Here is a 12,739-nt window from a genome sequence, read left to right as displayed (position 1 = left end):
ACCCACATTGCTAAATTCTGACACCTAATTTATACCTATGACCAATGTTTAAGGACAAGCATATTTAATGAGATACTATTAAGTAACATAAACAAATTCATACCTTTTTGTATACAGCTGTCTTATCAGAATCCAAAACAATTATATTCCTTAGCTTTGCATTTATTTCAGTTGCAGCAGGCCTCATAATGATCTCAGAATCAAGCCCTAAGGGAATACAAGGATGATTAAATGGCTTTTCTTTCATTTAATAGTTGTGAATTAATTTTTCCTGAAATTTTATTACCTTCGATCTTAATTTCAGCAATGTTACGTTTCTGATCTTGAATAAAGATCTGTAAACAAGATAATTCTGCTAAAATCTGCAAGGTAATAATATCTTCGTTCTTGGATAGTTTTAAAGCTGCAAAAAAAAAAAATTGTAAAACATAAGGAAAAAGTTTAGTAGTCACCTCACTGCCCTTATAAAGTAACTGAAGTATAAGAAAAATTAATGATAATACTAGAGGAAAATCTGATTTGCCATTCCACTGAAAGCAAGCTAGATATCCCCACTTAATTAGGAATTCTAAAAAAAACAAAAACAAAACAAAAAAAAACCAATCAAACCTAATGAACACAAAGCCAAACAAATCAGACACAACAAAAAATGGTTCCTAGATGAGACTAACATTTGAAACTAAAAAATTATAGTTGTAAAATCAGAAATCATTTGAGACACAATGATCACAAGGTAATACTTCTCACTGTCAAACCTGCAACTTTTCATTGCTTAAAAAGTACTTAATTAAAAAACACTGAAATGATTCAAATTTTCTTAGTTCTATTTTTCTAATCTAAGATTATGATATTAAATGCATTAATTTTAATCCAAATCAAACACTAGCACTGTATAATATCTGACTAAAAAGAATAATATGATAAATAAAAGCCACATTTTCTTAACTGGTAATTACTTTAAGTATCATTTTCTAAAATTTACCTGGTATATAATAATCTTTCTAAATATTAATCTAGGCAATAGAATTCTGAAGCCAATATTATGCATGAATAATAAAGCAAAAGCTAATTTATTATTGATCCACATGGTAAAAAAACTTAGAAGCTGAATTTTAAACATACGCATTTTTTTAACGACCTCTCCTTTGTCTTCAGTCTCTGCAACAGACACTGCGGCTGGTTTTTCTTCCAATTGTGGAAGTATATTACTAAAATAATTTATTGTATTCAGAAGTGCTTCAGTATGTAAATGAATATCCAAAGAGGAAAAATTCACCTAAAGAACAAAGCTGATTTTAGTAATAGGTCAATAAATATTTGTTCGCTGCTCAGCATAAGGCACTATGGTTTGTGAATTATAATATAATATTTATAATATTCCATTTTTATCAAGGATCATACAGTTCCAGTTATAAAACAGTTTTCATAATATATTTACTTAGAAATACAGTACCTAAATTAAATTATTATTCACTCATACCTTAATCAGTTGCATAGCATTGTTATAAGTACTTTTCAAGTTGGGTAGATTCTTTTCAGCCTATCCAAAGAGAAAAAAAAGCAAATCTGTTTGACTATTTTAGGAAGACATATAGTATATCCAATTGCAACTTCATAAGGGCCTTCCTAATTCTTCCTCTATGCAACAGAATTGTCTATCAAGTGTCCAAATACTGTGCATTATCTTTAGGTCTAGAATGCTTCTGTCATATAAAAGCTATTAAATGCATAAACAACAAAAACTCTAAAATATCTACATCAATAATAGTAAAAATGGTCTTAAAAGCGATAAAATACTCTTTCGGCATTGTTATTATGATAAAGCATTTTTTAAAATATTTATTTATTTTAGAGAGAGCATGTATGAGGGTGGGAAAGTGCAGAGGGAGAATAAGAAAGAAACTTTAGAAGAATCCTCACTGAGAACATGACCTGAGCTGAAACCAAGAGTCCAACACTTACCCAGCTACATCACCTAAGCGCCCCTATTTTTTTAAGATTTTATTATTATATATTTATTTTAGAGAGAGAGAGACAGAGACAGAGACAGAGTGCACAAGTGTAGGGGGGAGGGACAGAGGTAGAGGGAGAGAGAAACCCAAGCAGACTCCATGCTGAGCAGAGAGCCTGAGGTAGGGCTTGATCCCACAACCCTGAGATCATAACCAGAGGGGAAACCAAGAGTGGGAAGCTCAACTGACTGTGCCACCAAGGCGCCCCTATGATAAAGTAATTATTAAATTAATGTGGCACTTACATAAAAATAGGTCAATGAAAACATGGAATAAATCTTAACTAGACCCTAGTACATAGAAAAACCTAACAAATGACGAAATGAGTACCGTTAAGTCAATAGAAAAGGAATAGAGTCATTGAAACCAGGAAAATGAGGTAACTTCAGATAACAGTGGGTAATCAAATGAAAGCCTCATCTCGTATCATATGCCATAATAAATTCCATCAAGATTAAAAGGTTTGGGTTTTGGGGCGCCTGGGTGGCTCAGGCGGTTAAGCCTCCAACTCTTGATTTCGGCTCAGGTCATGATCTCAGGGTCATGAGATCAAGACCAGTGTTGGGCTCCATGCTCAGAGGGAGTCTGCTTGAGATTATCTCTCCTTCTCTTTTCACCCCTCTCCCCCCCCCCCCCCCCCAATCCATGCCCCCCCTCTCTCCCACAAAAAAAAAAAAACTTCAAAAAAAAAAAAAAAAAAAAAAAAGGTTTGGGTTTTTTGGGGGGGGTTATCTGATGGAGGGAAAAAACTCAAAACTTCATGTCAGTTCTACTCAGAACAGAGGCCTATTATTTTCCTATATTGTTTATAAATTAAAACTAACAAAGGATGACAAAATAAGCAAACCTTAAAGTTTCAGGAGTTTTAGGAAACACATTAAAATGAAGATTAAGCTGAATCTAACTAAACTTACAAAAATCGATTACAACATTAGTCACAGCAAGCATACAAAGCACTTACCTTCACATATTCCAATGTTAGCAGATCTTCCATCGTATTATCCAGTGTTGTAATCAAATAAATTGGTTTCTTGTTTGCATCTAAAAAAGAGTTTTTAAATTACTCTTTCATATAAAAAAAAAAAATAACGGAAAATAAATATCAGCAACAATAATAAAATATAACTGGAAAAGAAGAATTTCCTGAATCAGTTCTGGGCCTTGGATCCTACCTTACCCAAATCAGGTCCCTCCTCCTTTATTATAAACTCTTAAGCTGTAATTTCTCCCCACAATTCCCTTCCCATCTCCTATGCCACAATGTGAAACAATCTTACCCTTCTAAACTTAGATAGGAAGGTTAAAAAAAAAAAAAAAAAAGTAGCAATCAGTTAAAGAAAAAACAGAGTAATTATTATGAGCAATGAGTAGACATGAAGGGCATTGTGGCCTTGAGCCACAGAAATACCTAAAAAGAAAATCATCAGACTCTCTGAAAACCTATTATTTTTGAGAAGACAGATCAGGTATGTGATGAGAAACTAAGTTTTTCTGTATATTAGTTTAGAGTAGAATAAACCCCATTGCCATATAATTAGTCTTTACTACTTGTATTCTTGATTCTGATCAAAACTCAAGAAAATAGTAGGAAAACTGCTGTAAAACAGTATTTTGTATAAGGGCTTTAAAACTATCACCACCAAATTACTTATGACTATTCAAAATCAGTATCTAGATAGTGGGAGAAAGGACTACAAACCAATCATAATACTTTTGAGGAAAAATGCAACATATTCCAAAGAATCTTCCAGATTTAAAAGTTTATTAGCTATTCAGCCAGCTTTCTACTTCAGATGCTACTTGCATTTCAAACCTTAAAAAGGTCCTGACTTTTCTCACACATTTATTTATCCACAAAACTATTTACTGATCATTTATAAGAAACTATGCTATTCACTTGGTTTTCTGCTATTGAGTTATAGGAATTCTTTATATATTTTGGGTATTAACCACTGATCAGACTTATGATTTGCATGTATCTTCTCCCACTGAGTAGGTTAACTTTTCAATTGGATGATGGCTTCCTTAGCTGTGCAGAAGATTTTTGGTTTAATGTAGTCCTACTTGTTTAATTTTGTCTTTGCCCTGGGAGTCAGATCCAAATAATCAACACAAGACTAATGTAAAGGCACTTACTGCCTATATTTTCTTCCAGAAGTTTTATGGTTTCAGGTCTTCCATTCAAGCCTTTAATCCATCTTAATTTTTGTGGATGGTGTAAGATAGTAGTCATAGTTCAGTCTCATTCTTTTGAGTATGGCTGCCCAGTTTTCCTAGCACCATTTATTAAAGAAACTATCCTTTCCTCATTTTATATTCTTGACTCCTTTGCCAAAAGTAATTGACCATATGTGAATGGGTTTGCTTCTAGACTGTTTTTGGTTCCACTGATCAATGGGTCTGTTTTTATATTGGTACCATAATGTTTTATTTTATATCAGTAGCATAGGAAAATTTGTAATATATTTTGATATCAGGGAACATGATGCCTCCAGTTTTTTCTTTCACAAAACTGCTTTGGGTATGTGGGGTGTTTTGTGGGGACATACAAATTTAGAAGTGTTTTTTCTATTTCTGTGAAAAATGTCATTGGAATTTTGATAGGGATTGCATTGAATTTGTAGATTTGCTCTGGATAATACGAACACTTTAATCATGTTAATTATTCTAATCCATCAGCATAGACTACCTTTCCATTTATTTGTCTTAATTTTTTTTTTTTTTATCACTGTCTTATAGTTTTCACTATACAGGTCTTTCACCTCAAATTTATTCTTATGCATTTTACTTTTTTTGATGGAACTGCAAATGGGATTGTTTTCTTAACTTCTCCTCCTCATAGTGTATAGAAACCCAAAAGAATTTTGTATTTTTCTATCCTACAACATTACTGAATTTACTGATTAGATCAAACAGCATTTTGGTGGAGCCCTTAAGGTTTTCTATATATAATATCACGTCTCCAGCAAACAGTGACAGTTTTACTATTTGGGTCAACAAAGAATTACTACAGATATTGACAATTTTTTACTAAGTCAAAAAAGAAATCAAGAGAAAAAATTTTAAAAATACCTTAGGACCACTGAGAACATAAATACAATATAACAAAATTTATGAAATGCAGCAAAAGTATTTCTAAGAGGTCAGAGCACAGCAATAAATGCCTGCCTCTTGAAACAAGAAAAAACTCAAATAAACAACTAAGTTTATACCTGAAGGAACTAGAAAAAGAACAAATGAAACCCCAAATTAGAAAGAAATAAAATATCAGAAAATAAAGGAAACAGAGACTAGAAAAAAAAATTGAAAAGATCAATACAACTAATAACTGGTTCCTTTCAAAGATAAGCAAAATGCACAAACCTTTAGCTAGATTCACCAAGAAAAAAAAAAAAGGGCTCAAATAAAATCAGCCATGAGAAAGGAGACATTACAACTGATAACCACAGAAATACAAGGACTGTAAGAGACTACAATGAAAAAATCCTAACACCAACAATTGGACAACCTAAAAGAAACAGATAAATTCCTAGAAACATACAACCTTCCTAGACTTAATAATCAGGAAATACAAAATACACATAAACCAATTACTTATAAATTGAATCAGTAATCAAAAACCTCCCAACAAACAAAAGTCCATGACCAGATAGCTTCACTGATAAATACTACCCAACATTAAATGAAGAATTAATACTAATCTTTCTGAAACATCTCTAAAAAATAGGAGGAAACACTTCCAAACTCATTTACAAGTCAAGCACTACCCTGGTACCAAATCCAGACAAGAATACTACAAGAAAATAAAATTACAGGCCAATATTTTAGATGAACATAAATGCAAAAATCCTCAACAAAATATAAGAACAATAAATTCAACAATACATTGAAAGGATCATACAACATAAACAAGTAGAATTTATTCCAAGGATGGTTCAACAGCCACAAATCTGTTAATGTGATATACTACGTTAACAAAATGAAGTATAAAAATATTATGATTTCAGTGGATGAAGAAAAGCATTTGACAAATTCAACATCCATTTATATAAAAACTTTCAACAAAGTGGGTAGAGAGGGAACATTCCTCAACATAATAAAAACCATATGTAACAAGCTCATAGCTAACATCATACTCAATGGTGAAAGCTGAATGTTTTTACTCTAAATCAGGAACAAGACAAGGTGCCTACTCTTGTCACTTTTATTCAACATAGTACTAGAAGTCCTAGCCAGAGCAATCAGGCAAGAAAAAGAAATAAAAGGCATTCAGATTAGAAATAAATTGTTTGTCTTAATCATTCCATCAACCATTTATAATTATCTTACAAGAATAAATCCAAAAATATAAAGGAATATACGTAATACTCTCTCCTAAATGCCTAACACAGTAAATGGAAATATTATCCAAGATATCATATAATTTATCCATTATGATCATGGGACATAAAATGTTTATGGTAGATAAAATAATGCTATGCCCTGACGCCCAAGGATATCCATGTTATGTCTCCCTACAACCTGACAATATGTTACCTTAGATAGCAAAAGGGATTTTGCAAAGATAATTAGGTAAAGAGGAAATTAGCCTGGATTGAGATCAGAGATGACAACATGAGAAGGATCTATCAACCTGTACTAATTCTGAGATATAGGGAACCAAATGCAAGGAATTAGGGAGGCCTGTAGGAGTTAAGGCCAGCTCTCACCTAACAGGTAGCAGGAAGCAGACTTAAACCATATGGAAATGAGTTTTGGCAAAAACTGAATGAGCGAGGAAATGGATCTTCCCCTAGAGTCTCCATAGAGGAGCTCCAATTGGCACCTTGATTTTTATGTGTTAAGACTTATGTCAGACTACTGATTAATAGAACTTAAGACAACAAATTTCTGTGGTTGTAAGACACTAAGTCTGTGGTAAATTGTTACATTATCAATACGAAACTAATTCAGCATTGTAGTATTGAATTAGATTTAAAAGTAAACCAGGACTGTTTTATTTTCCTTTATGAAAAAAAATTATCTTCATTTTGTCTTTGATCTACCTTCCTAGATTTCCAAGTATAAGATAAAAACTGAGGACCAACTCATAATACAGTATTTCTTTGAGAATTTTTAATAAATGTACTGATTCAAAGCCTAGAGAATTTTAAACTCTCTAGCAGGGAGTCAAACAATAAAGTTTATTACTTTAAAAAAATTGAGATGCTTACCAGTGTGTTCTGGGCATTTTAGGCAGAACTCTTTCAAAAAGGCATTTGCTTTCAAATCAAATGTTCTAAGTTCAACATCTGTGCCCAATCCTAAAACATCAACTTCTACCACAGGTAGTTCAGAATCTCCAACAAGGTGATAAAACTGAATCAAAACCTGGAGAGAAAAGAAAAAAGAAACTACCACTACCAAAATAAAAAATTATTTATGTGGATGGTGGTTATAAATGGATATATAAGGTATACATATGATCTGTATTTAAAACTTAGGAAAGATTTTATATCACACATACCTACACATTTATGTTGTACAATTAACTATTTTTAATAAATATGTATCAAATACCCATAATATATGATCTAAACTCCTAACTTTTGATTAAGAAAATTAATCCTCAAAGAAAGGGAGGAAAAATCACATAGCAACACCTGGATTCAGCTTAAACTGGACAAAACAGGAGTACATGTTAGCAATGCGACTATATAAATACACTGAATAGCAGCAATGACAAACAATTTAAAGAAGCCATATTAATTTTACCATGGTACATACCTCTGGCACTTCAAATCTTATTTTATACTGAATCATATTTTTTGAACAATCCGGCTTTTGAAATTTTTTTTGGTAACTTTGAATTTCAGTGGGAGATTGAAGAGGTTCGTCCAAGGGACTACATGGTGCATCAAAAAATTCTTCCTCTGAATCTAAATATTATAGAACATTGTTTAAGTCAATAATCAAAATGACTGACTTAATAACATTTTTATAATTTTTCTGAAATAAGTATTAATACAAATATATTAGTGGTCTAAATATTTCAAAATTTGAATAAAAAGATGAGAAAATAATAGAAAAGAATAGAGATTATGTCTGAAAATAACATTTTTGATGACAAAAAATACAGAAAATATAAAGTTCAACTTTAGATTAATGAACATCACCTTTTAAAGTCATTAGTCTAAAAATTGCAAACAAAAATTTTATTTTTTATTTTTATTTTTGAGAGAGAGAGAGAGAGAATGTGCATGCACCAGCGGGGGTGGGGAGGGGCAGAGGGAGAGAATTTTAAGTAGGCTCCATGCTGGGCTCCCCCAACACAGGGCTTGATCTCATGACCCTGAGGTCATGATCTGAGCTGAAATCAAAGTCAGATGCTCAACTGACTGAGCCACCCAGGCGCCCCGCAAAAGAAAATTTTATAGCAAATGCCAATGCCAATGATTACATGCAACATGAATTTTCAAAAGAACATACTAATAGCTTGCTCTACCTGGGTAACAAAAATAGGAATGAGTTACAAAATCTGCAATATTAAAAGAACAAAGCAGGCCCTGAGGTTCGGATGAAGAAACGAGATCAATCACTATTTCATTCGTTTGTGTGTGTGTGTGTATGTATGTATGTATGTATGTATACACACACATATATAATAAATTTCTAGAATTTACTATTAAAAACACTACAAAACTAGTAAAACCATTAAAAGAAGATTTAAAGGAAACTAAAACCATCTAAGGTATATCGCTAACAACCAAAAACTGAATTTAGGGTAGATGATCTCACAAACCTCTCCTCCCCACCCCTTAACCACACAGAAAGAAAAACGTTCTGTAGAAAATTGAAGACTGACATGGCAACTTCAGTTACGTAACATTTAGCAATTTTTAAATCCTTAAAAATAGAGAAATAGGTTTACGTTTCTTTCCAATGTGGCCAAGAAAAAGCAGGTATCTGATGTCAAAATATTTACCAGTTTTCATAGTGTGAATGTAGGGATTAAGGCTTGATTCTTTCGTTTAATAAAAAAGGAAAATATAAAAATAAAACTAAAGCTTTACTAGGACAAGATTCTCCAAATAACTAAGTAACATTATAAATTATATATCAATAGAGTTTCATAGGGGCTCCTAGCTCAAAGGAGGTTAACTTACTAGTGGATTTTGTGAGATTATGAGTTTAACTTTTATTTACCAAAAATTCCTGCTGCAAAAGCAACTTTAAGGAACATCCAAGTTCTATTATCTTAAAGAAATTTTAGTGAAAATTTCTGGAAAACATATACATATCTGCTATTGCCTACAATTTTTTGTATAATCTCAAAATGAAAATTATATTCATAATACATTTTAATAAGGAAAACTTCCTAAACCAGTTTCGTTTTACCATCATCAACACATGGAAGTTCCAAGAAAGGAAGCATTTTCTGTGAAATCTGTGATGTTCCCAAAGAAGTGGACCTTTGAATCTGGAAGAAAAGTAATTCACTGTTAATTAGCATAAAAATTTTTATTCAAAGTCGTAAGACAATTTTGACAAAAACAAACAAAAAATCTCACTTTGAACTAAGAAAAAAAGTCCAGTCTGAATTAGGTAAATAAATTATAGAATATAGATTTAAAGAAGTGGTTTTATGGGGCGCCTGGGCAGCTCAGTCGTTAAGCGTCTGCCTTCGGCTCAGGTCATGATCCCAGGGTCCTGGGATCGAGCCCCGCATCGGGCTCCCTGCTCGGCGGGAAGCCTGCTTCTCCCTCTCCCACTCCCCCTGCTTGTGTTCCCTCTCTCACTGTCTCTCTCTGTCAAATAAATAAATAAAATCTTTTTTTAAAAAAAAAAAAGTGGTTTTACAACTTCAAGGCTAAACAGAAATCACAGAACTGTTATATTAATTTTCTTGTTGACAGGCTTTGAGTAGGAAAAGATCTTAGATACTGAACGTCTCACTAAATAAGAAAACCATCTCAGGATATCCACAGAAAATAACCAGTCCCAATATTTAAAACCCCACAGAGTTGGGAAGTTTGCACTTTTACTTTTCATTTTTTAAAAAATATTTCATTAAATTCACTTTTTTACTGCTTTGAGATGATATGATACATAAAAACATATAATGCAATTTGATAAAATAGTAAGACATACCTGAAACTTCTACCCAGGCCAAAAAACTAAGCAATATTATACCCCTACCTAGAAGCATCTCATGTGATCTTCCTTGATTATATTCCCTAAAATTGATCACAATTTCACTTTAATTTACTTGTTTTTACCTCCTATGCATGATTCTTTAACATGGTTTATCCTCTGCTTCCTTCTAAACTGTACAAAAAGGGAGTATCACACATATTTTCATATGATATTCTTCTACAAAATAATGTTTAAATTTTATCCATATTGATTGTTCACTCATTCTCACTGCTTTACTATATTGCACATTTGATGAATAAACTACTACTTATTTGTCCAGTACACTGTTGATAAGTATTTGTATTGTTTACAAATTCTTTGCTTTTACTCATAGTGCCACCATAAGCATCCTTGAACATGTCTCCAGGTGTTCATATGTAAGATTTTCCATGGTGTATATATGAAGGAGTGCAATTGCACATGTTCACCTTACTAAGTAGTATCAAACTGTTTTCACAAGTAGTTGCAACACATTAAACTAATGTCAGCAGATTAGAATTTGTATGGCCGCATAGCCTCATAAATGCTTAGTGTTTTCAGACATTTTAAATTCTGGCAATCTTCCTGGCAATTTCACCTTAGCTTTAAATAGAATTTCACAAATGCGTTACAGTTACATGTCCTACACAGGTTCATGGGTTGGGTTTGTCCCTCTCCAAATCCTATTTGTTTTTGGGAAGACATTTTTACTGAAACATACTACATAGGAATACATTAACTAAGTATAAGGTTCAGTAAGTTGTCATAAAGAAAACACACCCACGCACCCAAAATCCAGACCTAGGAATAGAACATTACTATCAATGCAGAAACCTCCACTGTGGGACTCATGATCATTAGGCATACCCCTCAAAAGAACTATGCTGTCCTAATTTCAATTTTTAATGTTCTGCAATTTTTTACATCTACATTAATGATAGAATGATTTTGTTTTGCATTTTCCTGATGAGTAATAAAATTAAATACCTTTTCACATGTCTGCTCATGTTTTATTGGGCTATTGCTCTCCTTATATATTTTGGATAAAGTATTTTGTATATTATGTAATGCAAATGTTTTTTGCAATTGGATGGCTTGCCTTTTTCATTTTTAACAGGTGTCCTTCAAAAAGTAGAAAATTTTAATTGTCATCAATTTATTTTTCTTATTTGTGCTTCTTTATCCCAAGACATCTTTACCTACCACAAGCACTTAAAGATTTTCTCTTATGTTTTTTGGTAAAGAAACTATACTTTGGGGGCATTTACATTTATGTCTATGTTCCATTTCAAGTTAAATTCCATGTGTTATTTTTTTCCCACTTGGAAATCTAGTTATTTCAGAATCATTTATTGAAAGAACTATCACATATCCCCCACTTATTTGGGTTGGCATCTTTGTATGAAATCAAATATATATATTAACCATGTATTATATTGTACATTTATATCCAGGCTTTATTCTACTTCATTGATCTGTATGTCTATTCTCATACCAAACAAAACCACTTTCTTTAATGAAGTAGCTATAAAATAAACCTTGAAATCAAGTATTAGAAAACCTTTAACATTATTCTTATCCAAAATTGTTTTGGCTAAAATTATGGAAGCAACCTAAGTGTCCGTCGAAGATGTGGTATATACATGCAATGCAGTATTATTCAACCATAATAAAGAATGAAATCTTGCCATTTGCAACAACATGGATAGATCCAGAGAGTATGGTTCTAAGTGAAATAAGCCAGAGAAAGACAAATACCATATAATTTCACTCACATGTGGAATTTAAGAAACAAAGGAAAAGAGACAAACCAAAAAACAGACTCTTACCTACAGAGAACAAACAGATGGTTAATGGGGGAGCGGGGATGGGTGAAACAGATGAAGGGGGTTAAGAGTACACTTATCTTGGAAGAACACGGAGTAATATAGGGAAGTGCTGAATCACTATACTGTACACCTGAAATGAATGTAACACTGTATGTTAACTATACTGGAATTCACATTAAAAATAAAGTGTTTTAGCTAATATGTGTCCTTTACATTACTTTATAATTAACTTGTTAATTTCCAGGAGAGAAATCTTCTGTATTCTGATTGAGGTTGTGAGAAATCTACAGAGTTTGGAGAAGATTGCCAACTCAATGAGGTCAGGCCTCCAATCCTTGGCTATGCATATCATTCCACTGTTTAGGCTTTCTTTGTTTTCAGGAATGTTTTGCAGTTTTAGGTTTACAGGTCTTGTACTTCTTTTGTTAATTTTTTTTCTTAAGTATTTAGCCCTTTTTAGTGTTGTGATGAATGGAATATTTTTCATTTTTACAAACAATTATTTACACTGATAACGTATCTCACAAACTTGTTATTACTAGTGTTATTTTTCTACATTCCTTAGGACTTTCTGCATGAATGATCACTTCATCTGCAAATAAAGATAGTTTTACTTCTTTTTTCTAATTCTGTCTTTTTCTTGATTTATTTGCAAAAGCTAGAACATTCACTATCAACTTGAATAGAAGTCGTGAGAAAAGGCATTCTTGAACTGTTCCAGATCTTACAGGGAAAGCATTCAGT

The 12,739-nt window shown here is 32.3% G+C and overlaps 1 protein-coding gene across 3 annotated transcripts in view; it reads right to left on the bottom strand.

Annotated features, from left to right (window-relative positions):
• The window catches only part of VPS13A (vacuolar protein sorting 13 homolog A), a 267,298-nt gene that overhangs the window by 132,701 nt on the left and 121,858 nt on the right, over positions 1-12,739 (bottom strand). For all 3 annotated transcript variants that reach the window (XM_032427535.1, XM_032427534.1, XM_032427536.1), the window contains exons 24-31: positions 9,390-9,471; positions 7,779-7,930; positions 7,226-7,382; positions 2,974-3,053; positions 1,481-1,540; positions 1,123-1,276; positions 287-403; positions 104-207 (exon numbers count right to left, since the gene is read on the bottom strand). In XM_032427535.1, coding sequence (XP_032283426.1) covers positions 104-207; positions 287-403; positions 1,123-1,276; positions 1,481-1,540; positions 2,974-3,053; positions 7,226-7,382; positions 7,779-7,930; positions 9,390-9,471 — 906 coding nt within the window. The remainder of the gene's footprint in view (positions 1-103; positions 208-286; positions 404-1,122; positions 1,277-1,480; positions 1,541-2,973; positions 3,054-7,225; positions 7,383-7,778; positions 7,931-9,389; positions 9,472-12,739) is intronic.

The sequence above is a fragment of the Phoca vitulina genome, unplaced genomic scaffold, assembly GCF_004348235.1.
Source record: "Phoca vitulina isolate PV1807 unplaced genomic scaffold, GSC_HSeal_1.0 scaffold37, whole genome shotgun sequence".
Classification (NCBI taxonomy): Eukaryota; Metazoa; Chordata; class Mammalia; order Carnivora; family Phocidae; genus Phoca; species Phoca vitulina.
The sequence above is the reverse complement of the archived record's forward strand: the minus strand, read 5'-3'. Positions and strand labels throughout refer to the sequence as shown.